The sequence below is a fragment of the Triticum dicoccoides genome, chromosome 5A (genome assembly GCF_002162155.2).
Source record: "Triticum dicoccoides isolate Atlit2015 ecotype Zavitan chromosome 5A, WEW_v2.0, whole genome shotgun sequence".
Taxonomy (NCBI): Eukaryota; Viridiplantae; Streptophyta; class Magnoliopsida; order Poales; family Poaceae; genus Triticum; species Triticum dicoccoides.
Genome location: NC_041388.1, coordinates 426,817,281 through 426,838,492, shown reverse-complemented (window position 1 = coordinate 426,838,492; position 21,212 = coordinate 426,817,281). Strand labels below are relative to the sequence as shown.

General features: G+C 45.8%; 2 protein-coding genes and 2 pseudogenes across 3 annotated transcripts; 1 reads left to right on the top strand and 3 right to left on the bottom strand.

Moving 5' to 3' along the window:
- Window positions 1-217: 217 nt before the first annotated feature.
- On the bottom strand, window positions 218-831 carry LOC119302055 (annotated as a pseudogene).
- An 813-nt stretch (window positions 832-1,644) lies between these two features.
- On the bottom strand, window positions 1,645-3,426 carry LOC119302054 (splicing factor U2af small subunit A-like). 2 transcript variants are annotated; one of them, XM_037579073.1, is made up of 3 exons: window positions 3,293-3,426; window positions 2,944-3,121; window positions 1,645-2,853 (listed from the first exon to the last, which is right to left on the bottom strand). In XM_037579073.1, exon 3 carries the CDS (start codon window positions 2,805-2,807, stop codon window positions 1,926-1,928), a length of 882 nt encoding a protein of 293 aa, XP_037434970.1. In that variant the 5' UTR covers window positions 2,808-2,853; window positions 2,944-3,121; window positions 3,293-3,426; the 3' UTR covers window positions 1,645-1,925. The 2 variants fall into 2 exon arrangements, with proteins under 2 accessions (XP_037434970.1, XP_037434971.1); XM_037579074.1 differs by lacking the exon at window positions 2,944-3,121 and having other exon boundaries at window positions 3,293-3,417.
- Window positions 3,427-7,742: 4,316 nt separating this feature from the next.
- LOC119297528 (protein PIN-LIKES 3-like) lies at window positions 7,743-14,423 on the top strand. The gene is made up of 11 exons (XM_037575286.1): window positions 7,743-7,950; window positions 8,219-8,355; window positions 8,529-8,608; window positions 8,856-8,980; window positions 9,647-9,768; window positions 9,894-10,094; window positions 12,629-12,721; window positions 12,826-12,926; window positions 13,071-13,123; window positions 13,248-13,436; window positions 13,535-14,423. The coding sequence occupies exons 2-11, from the start codon at window positions 8,221-8,223 to the stop codon at window positions 13,657-13,659; spliced, it is 1,224 nt and encodes a 407-aa protein (XP_037431183.1). The 5' UTR covers window positions 7,743-7,950; window positions 8,219-8,220; the 3' UTR covers window positions 13,660-14,423.
- A 3,637-nt stretch (window positions 14,424-18,060) lies between these two features.
- On the bottom strand, window positions 18,061-20,725 carry LOC119299692 (annotated as a pseudogene).
- Window positions 20,726-21,212: the final 487 nt, after the last annotated feature.

The following is a 21,212-nucleotide window of genomic DNA, read 5'->3' as shown; positions in this document are numbered from 1 at the left end:
TTCCTTTGCCTTTTTCTCGGTGTTCTTCTAATGCTACAAAATAGCATTCGAGAGAAGAATTTGTTTTCACATACAAATATGTGCTTAAGAAAAACTTTTTTTTCACATCAATCTGAGGATTCTGAACCATTCTCTGAGATGGAAGTTGAGAGTCATCGATGTGGGATAGAGGAGGGGGTATAAAACTATAATTGCAATTATTCATTTCACTGTCGAAAGCTTACAGGCCGAAAGGGAACAACATTCACGCAGCAGCCTTGAGCTTACAAGAAAACGGAAAGATACTTCTGCATAACATGCGAACCATAGTGTCGAACCATTCACTGACTTTATTATTTTGTGACATTTCTATTTAGCTCCCTATTCTCCGAGAGCGAACGCGGCTGCATCATGGGTGTCAGACAGACCGGTGTCGGTCTTGACGGTGACCTTATCAGCAGAAGACTCATCCACATAGACCTCGACCAAAGACACGTCCTCGATCTTCACCCCGGTGACCTTCTTGATCTTGCCCTTCTCCACAAAAGCGGTCACCTCGGTGTCGTAGGAGACGCTTTGCTCGATCTTCTTGAAGGTGTGCTCGCTCTTCTTCTTCTGAAGCATCCACACGAACCCGCGAGCGGGTTGTACCCGATCTCCTCGATGTCGCCCATTGGAAAGAGGCCTTTCGGGAGGCCGAGCTCTTCAAGGAGCTCGACGGACTTCTTCTTGCAGACTTCGCCCCCCTTGATGACCTCGGCCCCGGCGCGGTGGCTCTCGACCAGCTGGGACGCCATTGGAGCAAACTGGTTTGCGTAGGAAGTGGGTTTCAGGTTTGTGAATTGCCAGACGAGCTTGTTGTAAGCGATAGATTAGGACCCTATGGCGCTGCCTTATATAGATGCTGCAAGCTGTAGCGACTTTGAAGAGCCTCTACGATGGGTTCATGCGCGCGCCAGGCCGCCAGCCCAGTGAGACCGGCAGCTCTCCTCTATGGACTTCCTCTTTCGTATACTTCTTTTTCTGAAAAGAAAAGAAGAACGTCTCCCCTTTGGAGCTAGCATTATTACGTCGTCACGAACAAATGATTTTGGATGACCATTCAAATGACTTTGTGCTGAACTGCACAACAGAACACTGGAGTTGAGCTGGTCACGTATGACTGAATTGACCATTGCTTACACATGTGACATGACGAACCTTCAGGTCTTTTGATCTCAAGCAACTAAATTGACCAGTGTAGAAGTTCCTGTGAACTTGTCTAAGAAGCTGGGCTCCGTAGTAAAAAGATCAGGATTCGTACAAGAAACCTGAGTTGGTGATCTCGAGTGATGCAAAATTCAGTTCCCATTGCACTTGCACTCGAACAAGCTTCGTGAGCAAAGCAATCCGCCGAATGCTGAACTTGTTTTCACATAGCAATGCGTACATGAGAAAAAGTTTTCCACATCTACCTGAACCTGAAACGGGGAAATTATCTGCGACGGTCTGATTTTGGCGAGGATAAAAATCAACAACACAAGCTAGATTAGATTTCAAACTGCACCATGAGTGCTAAACTCTGCCTCTGCCTTTTAAACTGGCAGGAAATCTGATGGAATATAAGTTGATGTCAAGTGGTACAAAAATGCAATCCCCAATGCATTTAGACTGAAACATGGAATGTGAGCAAAGGAACATTCAGGGAACACACTATATAATCATAACAATAACAAGTTCAACACCAAATACAATCAGGCATCCGAGGGCGAAGATTGAACACACTATACCATCAACAAATCTAAAGAGGAAGTTCAACAAGAACCACACTAAAGATGTTACATCAGGCATCCGAGTAAGTTCACTAGGACCACAATCTAACTCCATCTACCATTACAAGATCAGACAAGCAAGCAGAACATCCGGTGAACAAGGCAACACTGCAACCTGCAGTAAGACCGGAGATCTCACGCCTGCGCCGTCTCCCTCTCACGGTTCCACTGCTCGATCTTCGCCCTCCTCTCCTCGCTGCCCTCCCTGACCGGGCTCCTAGTCCTAGACCTGTGTCGCCGGCGCAGCCTGCTCCCATCGCTGTCATAGTTGCGGTTCCTCTCGCTGCTCCTCCGGCTATGGTGGTAGTAGTCGCCGTAGTCACCACGGTCCAGGCTGCCTCCATAGTAGTCGCCACGGTCCCTAGACCGCGAGGAGCGATCACGGTCCCTGGCGTGGTGACGGTAGGGGCTCGGGCTCCGGCTGCTCCTGCTGTGGCTCCTCCTGGACCTATGCAGGTGCCCATACAGCCTCTTCCTGAGGTCCCTGCCAATCTCCTTGACATGCATGAAGTTGCAGTACCCTCCACGGTTGCAGTTGTGCTCCTCGAACTGCCGGCAGGTGGCCTCCCGGAAGTCGGTGACGGGCGAGAACTCAGCAATGATGGGGCGGCCCGAGTAGAACCTCCCCTGCAGCGCCTGGAGCGCCTTGGTGGCCTGGTCCTCCTCCCTGAACTGCACGTAGACGTTGCCGATGAGGTGGTCGGCGAGGTTGTCGCAGACGTGCAGGTTCTCGACCTCGCCGTGCTTGCTGAGCTCGTCGAAGATGTCCTCGTAGAAGTCCTCGAAGTCGCCCTGGATCTTGACGGGGTCGATGGGGTTGCCCTGCGCGTCCACGCCCGGGGTGATCATGTCGGGGCGCTGGTACATGTTGCAGAGCAGCAGCGTGGGCGAGACGGACGGCTTGTTGTGCAGGCGGGAGCAGCGGTCGCCGTGCCGGCACGCGCCGATCTTGAAGTAGAACGGGCAGTTCACGCGGTCCTTCTCCGTGCCGAAGATCGACGCGAGGTGCTCGGCCATGGCGCCGCCCCCCGGATTCGCGCCCCCGCAGAAAAGCTAGAGATCTCTGCACTCCCATCACACGAATCACAAATCACACACACGAGATTGCAGCCAAGATTAACGGATAAACACTCAAAGGAGGGGGAACAAGAACTTGTCATGAGTAGATACTGCAAGCAACTCATCCCAATTCCGGTGGAACCTTCAAAATCAGCAGGCACTTAAATTCCGGATCAGATCGAAAGAAAACGGAACTAAACGAAGGTAAAGACTAATCCATAACTTTTATTTATCTCTTCGATTCGCGAGGGGGGAAGAACCTATCTCCCGACCTGATAAGAATCGACAGAGAAGACACACGAAAGCATCGTCAATCAATCCGATCCGTTCGAACCGAGAGAAAAAAGAACGAGCGTGATGCGCGGGCACGGGCAACCCAATCCGTTCGACCCTACACATGCATGTATAGATCTAGGATATTACGGGAGGAGGCGGCGGCTTACCGGAGATCAGCGCCGCCGTAGCCGGAGGGGGAGCAGAAGGTGGAGCACGGCAGATTTGTTTTTGTTTTGGATGCTTCTTCCAGTAGCATCTGGAAAAGCGGATATAAAGGCCGTGGCGGCGTATCCGGACGTTGGTTGGGTGTCGGACGGTGGAGATGTGGCAGGCTGGAGACTGCTAGAACCTTCGAGGGGTTATGGGCGTTGTTGGACAGCCCATCGCTGGCCCGGTCCAGCAAGGCGGGTATTTTATGTGTTGAACATTGCAAGCCCATCAAGTCCATGTGAGAGGTAGACATCGCCTGTGGGCAGGATAAATATTATCAATCGCATTTTATCTTCTCAAAAAAAAAGTCAATCGCATTTCAAAAAAATAATATTATCAACTGGTTGCCTACTAAATTGCTTCTTGTTTCTCAAAAAAAATTATTCGCTTGCTCTCTCTAAAAAAAGGCCTACTAAATTGTTCTCAATTTCTATAAAGTTGCCAAATTTTAGAAAACTTGTGCATTGCCAAATGTTATCTTGCCAAAACATTGGCCAGCCAATTTTTTCTACAAGCCAAACATGCTTCAAAATCAGACACTACGCGTAAGAGAATCCGTTAAACCATATAAAGAAAAAAAAACTTTAAAGTTTTCTTTCCCAGCTCGCAAGGCGACTAGGGCAAGGCCTTTCTCCCCTTCATCTCTGTCAACGGGCTCGTGGATTTGCCTCCCCTTGTGCATGCTGCTCCGGTGGGCGATGGTGAGAAGGAAAATCCTAGTGCCTCGCTCGGGCTAGTAGATAGGTTAGGATTTTACTCCTTGCAGGGGTAGAGCTTCGTCATTGAGTCGGCCTTTCACGCTCCGATCCTCCTCGAGTTTGTCCTTCGGGATGGATTCGATGGAGCTGGCGTAGATTCATGTCGACTCCTCATGACGACAAGGTTAAGGTTTCTCGTCGCGTTCGCGATGACAAGATTTGGTGTCGGGTTCTTTAGATCGATTCAAGAGTTCAACGACGTCGGCTGCAACTCCGGGAGCTGGTCCTTAGAAGAACATGCATGAATACTGCCTAGCTTTCATTGACAGGGTCAGGCCATCTCCAATATGTGAGCGATGACACCAGCGCGTCAACAGTTTGTTCTGGCGATGGTTGCGGTTGTTTGGTGGTCCAGGGACCTCAATGTATTTTTTATTCTGTTTGTAGTGCTTTGTATTTCTTGTAAACCTTTACAATATATTTGGATCATTTTTATAAACATGTGTAAAAATAAAAGGGGTGTCCACATGTTGTTTGTAGAAAGTCACACGTTTGGTTTGGAGAAATTAGTGATAATGGATGTGAGTTTAAGGGGTATGAAACATTGTTTTGTTCTATGGCAAATGAGTTAAGGAGGAAAGGGGAGAATTAATAAGGTCAATTCTCACGTATCTTTCCATGTCCCCCGTTAATTCACACGGGATAAAAGATTCCCTCAAATTCTCACCACTAGTTGCCAAACACACAATTAGTGGTGGGGTACAGCGAATTTCATCTTCTTCGTCTTCAAGAAGCATAGTATGAAATTCGTCGTGGTGGTTTATGTAAAAAGGAAAGGCATGGTACTTATATTTGTCTTGAAGAAGCATAGTATGAAACACATTATGGTATGATAGGTCGGAAATTACATTTTGAAGTTCCAAGAAATGCTAAATTGAATTCTACATGTGTGCAAAGTTTGATGGTGAAATAGGTTAGCATGTGAGCTACACAAAAAAAGAAGATGTGTGGATTTTTAGTGGTGAACAGTGTGTGTGTTGTTCATGCTTTAAAAATCATGAAAAGGTGTGAATCAAAGTTTACATTGTTTGACTCAATGCTTGGATGTTGCATAGATGACTTCAATTCAATTTTAAATGGACTTGAGTCTTTTTTTTGTGATGATCCCTGTCGCATCATTGTGGGACACGACATACGATCAAAGCTAGTGTACTACATTAGTGTTAATGTTGATCAAATATCTGCACCATGTGGACGTGATAATTAGATTCTATTAATGCAGTGTGAGATATTTGCATCAGCTTATTATATGAATTGGATACCTATTACTTAATACTCTCTCCGTCCCAAAATTCTTGTCTTAGATTTGTCTAGATACGGATATACCTAATACTAAAACGTGACTTGATACATCCATATTTAGACAAATTTAAGACAAAATTTTTGGGACGGAGAGAGTACAAGGCTACTAATTTTTAAATGTAGCCACCCGTGCCTACAAAATAGCATATTTGTAGATATGGGTCTTGGGGATGAGGGGGGCTGGGAAATGAAGGGGAACTGAGGCGATCGGAGATGTGAGGGGACCCCCTTAGGGCTTGTTCAGTTGGAAGGAAGGGGATTGAAGTAGATTAAATCCCGTAAAATAAATCCCCTACAGGTCAAAATCCCCCTCAATCCCCTCCAATCCTCTTCAAGAGAGGTTTAACTGAACAAGGCCTTAGGCCCTAAAATCCCATTGTTTCAAACAAGGCCTTATGACGGTTTCATAATCCCCGACACCCATAGGCTTTAGAGAGAAAGTAGTCCTTGAAGCGGCTAATGTCAAGGCCACAAGGGGATTGCTGGCAGTCGGCATGCCCCAATTGCTGGTGGATTATTTTCTTGCTCGGGGAGACATCACAACATGCGACAAGCAGCCCACCTCCAACACCTTTGCTTGTATTTTTGTTGGGACAAGTCTCTCCACGTGATGTGTTGGCAACCTAACTCCAGCCCATAAGTCTATCACAATGTGAGTCGTTGATCTCAGTTGCATCCAGCGGGCGGATTGCTTCTTGGTGAAGGAGGAAGAAGAAAACCCTAGCCACTTCACCCTTGTATGGTGGTGGCTAGCTGGCTGCACTAGGAGATTGTGCGAGTAAGAAAGAGCACACAAAGAACAGCTCAACATGTGACAAGAGAGGAAGAAAAAGGAGAGGTGATTTTATCTAGATTTGCTATATCTGACTAGACAATGTTTAAGCCGATGATTGAAAGCTCAAACCTATTTGGATTGTCACTTAACTTGGTGGGCTCGTTTACTTTGAGTATGTCGATATGGATAGCTATTTTGAGGATTGGATCAGTGAAGCATATGATTTGAGAGTGGTTCTTGTTAGTTTAGACTACTGCAGTTTCAACACAATAGTTTTCGGAGACGGACATATTAGGCAGGGTTTGCTGGGTGGTTGCCGCAGAACGGCCACTACCGCCACGCCGCTACCGCCGCTCCTTTATTGGGGCTGGCTTAACCTTATCAATAACAGCTCGGAAGTCTTCATGCACTGCCCTAAAGACCAACGCCTAGAGTTGCAGTTGTCGTCGTTGAACCCTTGAATGGATCCGAAGCAACTGATACCAAATCTCGCCAGTAGTAAAACTGGAAAAAAATAGTCAAGACACCTTCATGTCACAAGTTCTATTTGCGTGTAAATTTTCATGATAAAAAGATATTCAAGATGCTCTAAAAAAGATCAGAGATCAAAAGTTAATCCCTCCGTCTCAAAATAAGTATCGAGACATTTATTTTGAGACGGGGTGCTTTTTAAAGCTTTTTAGAGCAGAACAGTTTCCGACACATTACAGAAGCACAGAGGACATGATGAAAGTACTCCTATAGAAAAACGTTGAAAATCCACGAGACCTAGCAAGTAGCAAAAGTATGTGCGGCAACATTCAGACTATAATTAGTGTTTCTTCCGATAAACATTCAGACTATGGTGAACGCGTGAAGATGAGAGATACGCAGTTCGGATTCCGCAATAGATTCGCCGATGGCCCCCACACTGCGAGGAGGAGGGAGCACGTACGACACGTCAACACATCACCTCTTCTTTTCTTGCGGGGGGTCGACACATCACCTCTGCCTCCGGCAGCAGCTGAGGACTGAGGTGCGGCTCGCGCTCGAAGTCTGAAAAGACACTCACCTCTGAAGTTTCTGATCGCTGCATCAACACGGCGTGAGGGTTCGGAGATCCGCCGCGCCGGCCGCCGGAGCCGGCTCTCTCCGGGAGGCGCGTGTCCGCCTATAGCGCACCTTGGCACGGCCACATCCATATAAGCACACGGTTTTCTCTGTGCCGGACAGGTGGCGACTGGCTGACTGCCATGGCCTGGCCGTCGGTTGGAGCCGAGAGGAGGAGCGTTGAAGGCAAGCTGGCTGATCCAACAGCCTTTGGCGAGGGAGCATGACTTGACTTCTAGGAGCAGTGGTGTGGTGAGTGGGTGCGCGTGTGTGTGGTTTCACGTTTTTTTTTCCTTAGGCCTGTGTGTGATATCACGTGGGTCGTTTTCTCTTTTTATTAGTGCAAACAAATGCCATGCATGCATGCTACTGGTTTGGCCTCACCCCCGTGTCTAGGGGCCAAGCCGGCCGGCGCGCACGCCCCCACGTTCGGGCCAATCAAAGTCGCAAACCCTCGGCGGCGAAAGCTGCAGCGCGAAATTGAATACGTCCTCGGACCACGCCGCCGCGAGAGCGCGAGAGCGTCAAAAGATCGACAGAAAGCCAAAGCCGCCCACGGAACCAACCAAAGCCACCCCCGCCCGCCCGCCCGCGACGACCAAGCAGAGAGATAGGTTCCTGCCTCCGCCCGCGCGCGCTCTCGTCGTCCCCCCTCCCTCTTCTCCCCGGCGGCGGCACCGCCGACGACAAGGTACGCCGTCCACCGCACCCCATGCGTAGGTACCACGCCGCCTCATCCATCCGAATCTCCACCACGATACGCGCAAAAGACCACCGCATGGGCTAGTCGTTTTGATCTCGCGCTTTAAGGGAACCTCGTATGCACGCACGCACTGTAGCTGATGTTGATCCACATCCACACCGGCCGTGGGGGGCATCCCGATCGATATTCACTTCTTGAGTTCTGATAAATAAATAGTTCAGCAAAGTGTTTACAATGGCATTTCTTGGTGCCACAGGAATGGGGCTCCTGGAGCTCTTCATCACGGCATGCATGCCCGTCCTCAACATGCTCCTGGTTACTGGTGTTGGATCGTTCTTGGCAACTGACTCCGCTGGGATACTGGGGAAAGAAGCAAGGAAACACCTAAACTATGTGAGTGCTGCTAGTGACTGTCACCTAACAACGAATCGATCCACAAAACTTATTTAGTTTTTCTATATCATGTCCCTGTCATATTCCGTTTATTTTACTTTTTCTTGCGAAAGATATTCCGTTTATTCTACTAACCTGTCAACTTCTTTCCTGAACCAATTTTGTTTCTGCAGGTAGTGTTTTATGTATTCAATCCAGCTCTTATTGCAACCTATCTGGCAAAAACGATCACCATGGAAAGCTTGGCCAAATTGTGAGTCACACGCTTCTTCATTTCACCTGTTGGGCAATCTTCATTGATTATCAGTATCTTGCATAATGAACTCTTTTTTTCCCTCAGTAAATAAATAAAAATAGATACTTCCTCCGATCCATATACTGTACTAATCAACGACAATTAATATGGTTCGGAGGGAGTAACTCTTTTTAGAAAATAATTTTGATTGTCCTATCAGATTAGGAGAAGTAATTCTTTTGACAATTTATGATCCATGATACAGGTGGTTCATGCCGGTGAATGTGTTCTTCACTTTCATCTTCGGGTTGATCCTCGGTTGGATCGTCATAAAAGTCACCGGGGCTCCCCTCAAGTTAAGAGGCCTCATTTTGGGCTGCTGTTCTGCTGGTACCTCTCTATCTTTCCATCTGAACCGTCAGAAAATAGTAAATTCGCTCTCTATTTTAGACAAACTTCGTACAGTGCTTTCACACGTTTATTTCGCGGTACAGTGCCTGCACTGCACGTATTTATTTTGTGGTAGGTTGGGCCTGTACAGATGCACTGCATTTACCTTGAATGGGAAGCTCACTGCTAGTGTCAGAAGTCAGTCCAAATATGCTAGTAAAAATACACAAATACTCATGTATAGGCAACAACAAGGAGTACTAGAATCCGTGAAGGAGTATTAGACAACAACAAGGTATAGTGTTGAGCCAGAAAGACCCTTAGTCTCACTTAGACGCTAACTGCGTGGGTGCATTGAGCAAAGCAAAGAAGGGTCTTTCTCATAATGTTCCAGCTCCAGCTGGTACCACTGATAAGGTGTATACTTCCCAGCGGGGAAGGGGTTGTAGCCATAATACTGAGTGAATGACTGATAACCACATCTACCAACCTGCTAAGAAATTTTAATTATTGGTTAGATAGACAGTTGGAGTTACCTTGGTGAACTGATCGAACTTGGGCAGCTCCACCTTGAGTAGAAGTGTACAATTCCTCCTCGTTTTGTTCCTTCTTTTCTACGCCGATAGTTCGTCGAAATCTTCGCTTGACTTGGTTGTACGGATACAGGCAATCTGGGCAACATTTTCCTCATCATCATTCCAGCTCTCTGCAAAGAGAAGGGGAGCCCGTTCGGCACGCCTGGTGTTTGCCAGACTTACGGACTAGCCTATTCATCGCTCTCATTGGCTGTAAGATTATTGGTACACTCTATGTTTTTTCAGTACATTGTCCACATCAGGCAATCCTGATCGTGTTCTTTTGTCAAGAAAACAGAACACCGTGTCACTATCAGTTATGATTTTTTTTTTGGCAGATTGGTGCCGTCTTTCTGTGGACGGGCGCCTATAACATTATTCGTGCAAATTCAAATGTCACTGAAGGAGATGGCAGCTCGCCTATAACTCAAACAAAAGTCTTGGTTTCAGGAGGAACCAGATGTGCAGATTCAGAAGATAATCGAGATCGTGTCGACGAATGCACTCTGCCGTTGATATCAAATCGAACCAAAACGAAGGTTTTTATTGTTGCTGGAACCTTTTTTTTTCTCTGCACAAGTTGTAATACCCCACATAGCCTACTTCCTTCACCTCCAAATCCCCATACTCTGAAATAGCACTCCAGTAATTACTCTATTCGGGAAACAACCTCCCTATTTTGACAGAAACGAATTTCACCAAGTAAACCCATGATCCGGCTAATCTATGTTGGAAATATGAGCAATTTACCAAATGATTTTATTAACAGAAATACTAGGTAAAGCATGACTAATATAGTAGAGATAAAACAAGTCATGCGTTTTGACAGAGAGAAGGTAAATAGCTCCTGCATATATGAACCGTAGCCTACCATATCTATAGCAGACAGTAGAACTAGTTGCATATATGAAGTAGAACCTAACATATTTAGGGCAAGTACTAGTACGAGAAACTGTGGCAGGATATCTAATAGAAAGAAGAACACATACGGGACAGCATCAGCAGTAGCACTAGACTTGGGGTCGGTGTTCTCGCCAGCCATGTCGTCGAGAAGATTGTCGACGTCGGGGAAGAAGTCGTCGTCGGGGAAGTAGTCGTCGGAGTCCGGGGCTTCCGTGACGAAGGAATCAGTCAGTAGTCGCGCAGAGCGCTCCCCAGAAACCTTATCACCCTTCTCCCGTACAGGACTCAAAGAGGTGCGGTTTCGGAGGCCTACTGTCCCGACCTGCGGTGCACGCCGCAAGCCGGGATGAGAAAGACAGCAGCAGCTCAGAGATTGGAACCGGTGGCGAGAGGAAGGAGAAGTTCTGATGCGTCTCTCTGAGAGGAGCGACCTCCCTTTTATAGGCGCAAGAGAAGGAGACGAGAGGCTGCGCCGGGAGCTGAAGGGAATGCGGGAGATGAAACGAATAGCAAAACTAATTTAGACATCGGTTCGGCTCATTCCCGCAACCCACGTCGCGTCGCGTCGAGACAAGGCGAGGCGGGCGGCGGAGGAGGAACACGCGTGGATGTCCCTCTTGTTCTCATGCTCATACAAGTGGGGAAAGTACCTCCCTTAGGGGTTGTTTGGATACGGGATTTATGCCAAACCTGTTTCCACTATTCGCGTTCAGGATTCTAACCGCCTAAAACTATGTTTTGTTGATCCAACAAATCTCAGGATAAGGAAAACTTGGTTTCCCATAAACCAGGAAAACGAGTATTTGGAAAAATGACTAATACTCGTTTTTCTACAAACCAGTTTAGCTTATCGTTCGTTTCAATCAGACTCTAGCTTCCATAAGACATGCGCCGGTGGGTAGCGTTCAAGTACGTCTACTAGGGCAAGGTTAGCCCCGTTCCAGGTGCCCTGACTGCTCCTCAGCGAGGACGACGGCCGCGTTTCTCCTGTGACCGTGGGCTTGCTCGGCACCGCTGCGATCGTCGTGTGTGTGACGAGACGAGATGTACATGGCTTTGCTGGAAACGACGGCGTGCAGCGTCCAGTACAACAAGGTCGCATTCCGATTCCAGGTGCTGGTGTGAGTGCCCCGGCTGCTGCTCGCTCGACCGTCATCCGTCAACAAGGTGCGCAAATCCAGCAAGTTGGTGCCGCCGGCGAGCCCACCATTCTTACCGTCAGTGAAGCAGCAGGTGGGGCAAGCGACGGCCTGGGACCTCCTCAAGGAGCGGCTACTCGAGCAGTCCAGCTCTGTCCCGTGCCCACGTCGTTCAGCCTCGAGAACACCTACCTCGCGCGCTCTTTTGCGTCGCGTAGATCAGCTGAAGACGAGGCCGACAGAGAGCAGCACGGTGGGGTTGATGGCGGTGGTGACGCCGCCGAAGACCAGCTTGTCGCCACCGGCGTCCCGGCCTGGTCAGACGCAAGGAACACTGCAGCCTCCGTCACGTCGACCGCGCGGCGCGCGCAGCACCTTCCCACGCAGCACGTTGTGCGTCTCTGTCATGGCCTCCGTCTCCTCGACGCTCACGGCCACCACGGCGCAGCTCAATGACATAGCGCCTGAGTTCCCCGAAGGTCGCATGCACCAGGCCCAGCATCGGCCAGCAATTTGATGGACATGACGTGATCAAGCACGCCCAACTCCATGTTCGTGATAGGCATGTCGAGAGCTGCGGAATGTGCCGTGGTCGATGTGCTGGGCATGGTGCCTCCCATGTGAACAGCTTGAAATCTTTCTCAAGGTTGAGGATGACCCAAAGAGACAGTCCAAACAAAATATTCTATAAACTAGTTTTAATAAAACAACAACTTAAAACTGGTTTTCCTAAAAATACTCCTAAAACTAATTTAGCTAAAACTGGTTCCAAATACTAGTTATCCAAACAACCACTTAGAGGTCCAGCTTCCACTAAACTTGCAATGTGGGACTAAACTTTAATAGTATCCCTTGCTTTGCACAAATGGGCTAAGTGGGTCTCTAGGATTTATTAGGAATTTCTGAAATAGTTATTGTGCTACCCCCAATATAGACCAGCAATCTAGGCGTTTGCTACAGCATAATGAATACACCGTAACAGTTCTGCCAATTTTCAGCACTAAACAATTTGGATTTGTGTGTGTATGTAGGTCCCATTGATGGAGAGAGCAAAAGGATTTATATCGTCGGTTTCTGGAGCAATTGATCTGAGGAAGCTATTTGCCCCTTCAACTATTGGAGTGGTATGCTAGTTTCAGAAACTACCAATTGTGCTTCTATATGGGGCAACCTTACGTCGCAATAGACCATTAGAAAATAAGCATGAGTGGTTTGTATCATTTGGTAGATTATCGGGTTTATAATTGGAGGAATACCTCTGATTAGAAATGCTCTGATCGGCGACGATGCCCCTCTTCGTGTCCTTCGCGAGTCCGGTGAACTAATAGGGTAACACATCGACCTTCTTTCTTTTATCTTGTAAAAACACTTCATGCTGCTGTCACTTGTAACCATTGACGTTGTTGGTCATACAGATGATTTATGTTGTTTCATCCCACATATCTAACCATTTTTGCTCGTTTTCCTGCGCAGCGGAGCAGCCGTTCCATCCGTCACGTTGATCATGGGAGGGAACCTCATCACAGGTAATCTTTACCCTGCCGTCCTCGGTAGTACAGATGAATGATATACTGAAAATTAATATAACAACAAAAAGGAATTACCAACACTTGAACTTTAGCCTGAAACACGGAGCACTAATTCCTGTAGGGATGCGCGGAAGGGCGAGCGTCCCGCCGTCGGTGATCGCCGGCGTCGCGGTGGTCAGGTTTGTGCTGCTGCCTCTGGTGGGCACCGCGCTGGTGAATGCCGCGGTCCGCTACGGCGTCATCCGGCCGGACCCGCTGTACCAGTTCCTCCTCCTGCTGCAGTACGCCGTCCCGCCCGCCATGAACATCGGTGAGACATCTGTTGCTAGCGCATGCACTTCTCGTTTTCCCCGATTGCTTGACTGATGACTAATTGGCGCGTGCGGCTGTCATCATCATCATGTGCAGGGACGATCACGCAGCTGTTCGGCGTGGGGGAGAGCGAGTGCTCGGTGATCTTCGTGTGGGTGTACGCGCTCGCGTCCGTGGCCGTCACCATGTGGTCCGCGTTTTTCATGTGGACGCTCTCGTGACTGAGTCTCTCCCGCGCCGCGTGCGACGGAGTAGAGTACAATGGAAGGCCGACGAGGCGAGCCAAGAGCTATACCCATTCCATCCATGTCTCGAGGCTTATGGTGAATGGTGGCTGCCAGGCGTCGTCGGCGGGCTCGAGTGGGCGAGGCGACCGACGGCTTGGAGAGACTGAGTAGGTGGGGCAGAGATCGCCTAGGGGTGTGTTTGGTTTAACAACGAAGTGGAATGGAATATCATGGTTCCATTTCAATGGAATGGGTCGATTTCATCCTTCTGTTCTGTAGAAGCAAGTCCAAGAAGTGAAGTGATTACATATTGGTGTTTGGTTTGAAAGATGAAATGAAGTGGAATTGATTTCTCACCCTCCTCATGGGCTTGATTTGATATCTTGCCTGAGGAGTGTGGCTTCGGGATCGGATCTGGAATTGATCCTGATAAAAATTCTCATGCTCGCCCTAGACCTGATCTGACATCAGGCCTGGGAAAGCGACTCATGTTGCTCGTGAGGTTGGAGTGAGACCAAGCCTGAAAAGATCCTGACTGTACTCCATGTTGTCAAATCTTACAATCCAGCTCTGGAGCAAAGGACTCGACCTGGCCGAGGTGGCCACTCGAGTTGCAACAAGGATGACACCGCCGAAGATGAACATTTGCCTCGGTGGGAAATTGCGTCGGAGTTGATCTGAGCGTTGATCTCGACTCCCATCACCGTGACAATCATTTAGCAGGACCTACATGGATCACCACTGTCGGAGCTAAATCTAGCAGATCCCTAGGTAGGGTATCCTAAGCTAGATGTCTTCGTATGATGGTAACAGGGACACATGATTTTACCCAACTTCAGGCTCTTTCGAGAAGATAATACTCTACATGTTGCTTGTGTTTTATTGTGTTGGGTGTGTATAAACTACAAAGCTTCGAGATTGTAAACTTGTCTATCTACGAGCCTAGACCCCTGCTTATATAGCGTAGCGGGGACCCTAGGTTTACATGGATCCTGGCCAGTTAGGTATTAGGAGTCAGAATCCTCCATGAACCCAGCATCTTGTCGTGTACTCCAAGCCTTTTAGAATCTTTCTGTGATACGTCATGGCCTCCCAAAGCGGCCCAGGACAAAACTGACAAAGGGTCCTCAGTCTAGTCCATCAGACCGGGAGTCGATGTGGTGAGAGACCCCTTAGCCGGGACACCATCATACCGCGAAAAAAGGATGGGTGTAAAAGAACGCAACATGAGCATTGTCATTGACATCATGTTTTGCAGATAATTTTGAGAAAACTTCTTCAAATGGTCCGTCTGGCTTTTTGGTCGTAATTGGGATAATATACTTTGTTTTGGTGGGTGATCAGCACCATCGACTGTTTATTCGTGTGTATTTCAAGCTGAGCCATTCAGCTTGATGTTTCCCTGTCGACCGTACAAAGCCAGCGAACGCTTGGGCTGTCGAGGAACATTGGCACGATTCAAACAACCACCAGATGCTTGTTATGTGCATCACCTTCTATTCGGCTCATGATCCGGTTATCGCCTGTGCGAACGAGCGCTTGTTGTATGTCTGTCTGGCCTTCTTCAATGCTGGTTGCCGGAGTCTGTCTGAGGTTGGGTGTACTCGGCGCATCTTCTTCCAAGACTGGGTAGGACGGTTAGACTAGCCACAATGGATAGTAACATAGACTAGTAACATGGGCATGACACTAGTTTATGTTACTACCTCTATAATGGGGAGTAACATGTGTGTGGTAACATGAAGCATATAATTTATTAGGCTATAGATACATCTTGTCTTGATATGTGTGATGTTACTCATACTAGTAGTAACTAGCTATATTGTCACTTTCATCTCTTTCTTCATTTATTGTATGCCACATCATCTATTTAACCTAGATATATGTGATGTTACTACCTATGTTACTCCCATTGTGGGTAGTCTTATCGTTTCGCCATACAATTATATTCAATTGTTCCAATTTATGCGCGGCAAGAAAGCAACAAAAATATTTTACCTGACTTTTAGGCTGCATTTGATTTAAAAATTTGAAAACATAGTTGAAATAATAGACAACTCATATTATCCAAGGGGCACCTTCCTTTCTGGAGGCTCATCTCGAAAGAATCTCTAGCTTAGTTTACCTGTGGGTTAATTTGGGAATGGGCGACCAACCGGGAAGCCACTGTTTACGTAAATTAACATGTCTTGTGCACAGGGACTAACAATAGACCGTAAAAACTACGACAGGAACACACACACGAAACAACAGCGTGCAAATAAACCAGCACAAACAAAATCAACTATAGTTCACACACAAAAAGCAGAAAAGCGTCCACAAATAAGTCAAGCAAGCAAACCTCGACACAGTGAGTGCTAATGATGAGGACGTACATTCCAGCCAACCGTGTGTTCCCGGATACTACCAACGCAGGGAGCGGCAGAAAGCAGGGCAAGTGCAACTGGGGAGAGACGAGGGGGCCCCGGACACGATTGTGTGTTGGAAACAACCCTCTCAAGCGTTATTCGTCCTCAAGGCTGAGGGGTGCACACCAGACTATCGGTTGAGATGTATCTACCAAACCTGGTCGGTTATATTCGCCGCACCTTTTTTTTTTTTTTGAAACGGAGGCAAAAGCTTTGCCTCATCCATTAATTAAGAGAGAAAAGAGTTTGTTACAAGTCACACAATACACGGCATGAGATCACTCTCGCAAAATAAGAGACCCTAATTTTTTTGCACCGGCGATGACCCAAAGGTTAGCCTCAGAATCGATGGAGTCAAGCAATGTAGGTGGAGGGGCGCTCTTGTGCTTGAAGACCCTTGCGTTTCATGTACAATCATATTCAACTTATATGGGCAAAAAAATAGCAAAAACAGTGTACCTTACTTTCTGGGCATTTTATGTTTACGCCAAGGGTACAACGGGTCATCTATTTTTCTAACAGCGCATGATCCGGCACAACTTGTGACGTATGACCATCTGAACTTTTTTTTAACGTGGCGTGCTCGTATAAGAAAGGGTGTAACAGATCATCATCGTAGGTGAGGATGTAGTAGGCAGTAATAGTCCCATTTAACCTCATGGTTATTTTCACAATTTCAAAATGAAGAAAAGCCAGAGCATGAAGAAAAAAAACTTAGGGTCCATTCACATGTTCAAGCAAATAACTTTCACCAAGGAAAGCCATAGGCAACGATCATCGTTATCTGTCACTAGTTAAAAGCAATATGAACATAATCATCTACATACAATTCAAAATCAGGAAAAATATCCTTCAAATCGCTCACCTAACTTTTTGGTGGCATTTGATTTTGGCCATTTTGTGGATCCTTCATAAAAAAATCAGGAAACAACCTCTTACAGAAATGTAGGGAAAGGCTGTGTACTATAGACCCAAAGTGGTCGGACCCTTCCCCGGACCCCGCGCAAGCGGGAGCTACATGCACCGGGCTGCCCTTTGTGGATCATTCATAAAACATGTTATTCATAGGATGTGTGGCTTCTTGATTGCAATTGATCTTTGCGCCAAGGATGCAATGGGTCATCTAGTTTCATAGAAGACGATGACTATTTTTGATTGATAACATGGTTGCATGTGTATCTAGCTCGGGTCTCAGGCTAGTTGTGGAAAGGGGAAATGTTTAATAGCTTGGGTCTCAGGCTAGTTGTGGAAAGGGGAAATGTTTAATCTTTGGATAAAAAATGTCTTCGATGATACTTTAGCAAAAGGTACTACAGACCCTACGCTTTTGGTCATCGGTTCTCCAACTAACTGTTTGAGAGACTACTTGACAATGGTACTATACATCCTTGTGGGACATTGTTTTTCGCCTCATATTTATGGAAAAGAAAAGGAAACAAGACAAGTGGATGGGGGTCTTGTTGTTGCTTAGATATTAGTAAACAGTTTGCAAAATTTTCAAGTTCAAATTTTCATTTTTTTTACCTCCCCACCCAGTGGTAGAGTCTACAATTCCTCAAAAGGTGTTTTGCTTTGTTGTTGCTGATAAGCTTCCTCTTGACGATATTTTCTAAAATGGCATTACCAAGATATTTAGCCTTATTTTCGGTGGCTAATTTTAGTTGTACTCTATTTACCATTTAAGTTGCTAATAAAAAGATGCTCTCCTATTCTACTTGGAAGTTATTAAGTATATATAATTTAGTTATCCAATGGTTGTATTTTATCTTCCAATAGTTTGAAGTTTGATTAACACATACGTGTGTAGCCAAAACCCAATTATCCAAAAAAGAGACTAAATTGGGATAGTTGACCTCAGTACCAAACGAGATGGCCATTAAGAACATTGGGATAGTTGACCCCACTTGTCATGCAAAAATAAACAAGTGAGGGACGTTGTTTGGCCATTAAGAACATTATTTATGACATGCAAAACAAACATTTGCCTTTAACCAACACAACCACTTGGTCCACCATAGTGAAAATGGTACCCCTTGTTGATACCAGGAAGGAAATCAGTTTCCGTGTAACAATCCGTCTTGTCAACTAAAGGGGGCCATATTAACTGTAATTGGTTCAAAAGCACGACCTTTGAAGTCATAGTTCTTAACATGCCTGAAGTACGCAGTTGTCTTGTCATCGTCCTTCTCATCAGGAAAGTGGCCACTACCCATTGGAGGACCACGAGTACTATTTAAGTAATTGACAAATCCAGTCAATGCTTGTATACGTGGTGTTCCGGAACAAAATTCCACTGGAAAATAACCCAAGAACGATGGGGTTTGCAAATCATGACGATACACCACCCAATCTTCGGATTTGGGATCTTGTAATCGATGAGGGGTGATGTCCATTTTCATGCAAATGGAAAGTAGAAACATGTTGTGGTTAGCAAGAATCTAAGCCTGAAGTAAAAAAAATAGTTCCTTAACTTTCATGTTCTTGTAGTAGTAAAGCACCATAGCATATTATTGTGGAGGTGTGGAGGCATTTATGTGAATTAACCCATAACCGAATTTTGCATGTTCAAATGTAATCATGTATCGGTATGTTCAGCTCTAATCATGTACTAGTATATTAGTATTTAAACCGGGATAAAGGGTGCACCTTATTAAGACTAAGCCTAATGTAGTGGTCATACTCTCCATAACTTGATGGAGGAGTAATCGCTTGCCCGGGCACTAGTGCAGTTCCACTTGCAGCAACAAATCCTTTGCACCGCAAGTTGTAGCAGCTTGCTGATTTAAAGTCCTTCTGGAAAATGGTTGAAGAAAACTTTAGTCTTGTCGATCTACAAATACCTATACTTAGATTGATACCTATGTGTGTTATTAAACGTTCAAGTTTACACTTACCGTCCAATATGTGAAGAAACGGACATCTCTGTTATGATACAAAGAAGGGGATACCTACAAGCCAAAGCATAATTTGAAATAGCAGTTTATTGGGTCCTCCTGGTCGAGTTACGGTGATGGGTGTTATGTTTATACATGAAACCCGGCTTCAATTAAGTTGTAGTGTCCTCCATCTTGACAATAAATTTGTATGGATGCTCCGGAGTCTTGAGAGTATTCTTGATTTGGTGAACCCCATATACTAATTTCAGCTCGAAGACCATAGAATCCTCCTGGTCTAGTGCGCCACATAGCATACTATGAATAATAAGTTACATATCAAATTAGTGAATACTCAAAAATAGTGTACAGTGCAAACAAGATTAACATAACAAATGTGAGTGCATTTTCTTGGAGTTGGTATGAGGTCTTATGGCGTGGATATCCTCGTGCTCATTTGGATGCTGGGTTTTCCTAACATCTTGTCTAGTAGGTTACTCCCGATTTGGCTTGCCTGGCATGGTGTAAGGTCAGTGCAATGGGAACTTTTGGTGGCGGTGCACTACTTTGTTTTGGAACTCATGGTCGGTCGGATGGTGTGGCTCGGGTGCTTTTCAAGGATGTAAGTGTCTTCTCTCCTCTTTATGGAGGAATAAATTTGGATATAACTATCACATATAGAGGTGCATGGTATTCTGCCATATTTTTGTCACGTCAAGTCACCAGCAAACCATGTCCTATGTTCCTTTTCAAGCCAGTTGGTTGTCGGTGTTTTCGTGGCATGTTTTGTTTGTAGTGTCCATCACTTCAAATCCCAATATACATTGGGATCCAAGGTTAATTCATTTAGGTGTATGTCTTTGTATATGGTAGTTTTTCTTTTGATAAAATGTTTGTATGGGAGACCCATACAATATAACTATGAGTATTAGGATTTGAAACCTGGTGGGTGGAGTCGTGCCCCCACAACTCCACCACCGTACGAAGAGATGGTTCTCCTCGTGTTTGATATTCATCCGGTTTTCTCCTAATTAATTATCTAGGAGATATGTTCTTAATAAAATGCATACATTTTTCGTCTATGGAGAAATGGATTTTGATAGTAAGCATACAAGATTGCTAAACCAGGTGTCGAGATAAATGATTTTTGAAATATGCACCTTGTCTCCTTCACTGATGCCCAAAATTTAGCTTGACCGGGTAGGACTTAGGTAGGTCATTCATGCATGTGGATGTCTATTGTTGTTTCTCTGGCATTTAAGTACATGTGCTTGCTTGGCTTAAAAAAACCAGAGAGAGGGGGGAGGGGAGAGAGGGAGGGAGAGAGAGGGGGGGAGAGAGTACATGAGAAATAATATTGCCTCCTCCATCTTGATTTTTGACAAACGGAAAAGGCATATGCCTAAAAAGAGTGGTGTTCTGTAAAGAAAAATGTTAGTTCTTGGCTAGTAGCATAATTGTTGCATCAAGCTCATAGACTACAAGTATTTCTTTTGAAATCCAATGTCCTAATTGATAATCTGGCACATGATTAATAGAGAATAGTACGAACTCGCTACAAATAATATTGACCATCGGGATCAAATCATCAAGTAGGATAGGGTGAATAAATAAGGAACAGAACAAGACTCTCTGCATCGAAGGCTAAAAATACACATTATTTACCTTCTTATTCATTTGTAAACTGCCACCTACATCTGTTGATTCGACCAAAGTGATGTAGTAAGGAGTGAACGAAATGCACAACAATATTGATATGAAAACATAACCACAACCCATGGGTACAAGGAAATGTGTTATTTCAGTGAAACTCGGAATGGAGTGCTTCCTTTTTTAGATGGATGTTATGTGAAGAACGCGATATTATATATAAAGAGTAGATCCACATTTTGTATAAAATCATTATACTACTCCCTCCATTCCACAATGTAGTGCTTCCTCTATCCACGTGCTTCAACTTTGATCGTAAATTTAACTACCAAGACCGATTGCGGCGGGAGCAAAAATTATATCAGTGAATTCGTATTCGAATGAAGTTTTCAATTATATAATTTTTTCTCCGGCCGCAGTTGGTCTCGTTGGTTAAATTTATGGTTAAAGTTGGACCTCGGGAAGTGCGGGCGCATTATATTTTGGAACGGAGGGAGTACATATGCAGATCCACTCAACATTTAATGAATGACATCGGGTGATCTATCTTCTTTGGCTATGGATTAAACCCATTAACAGTCGCGGTAAGAGCGTTCTCTGGGCTATGCCACGTCGG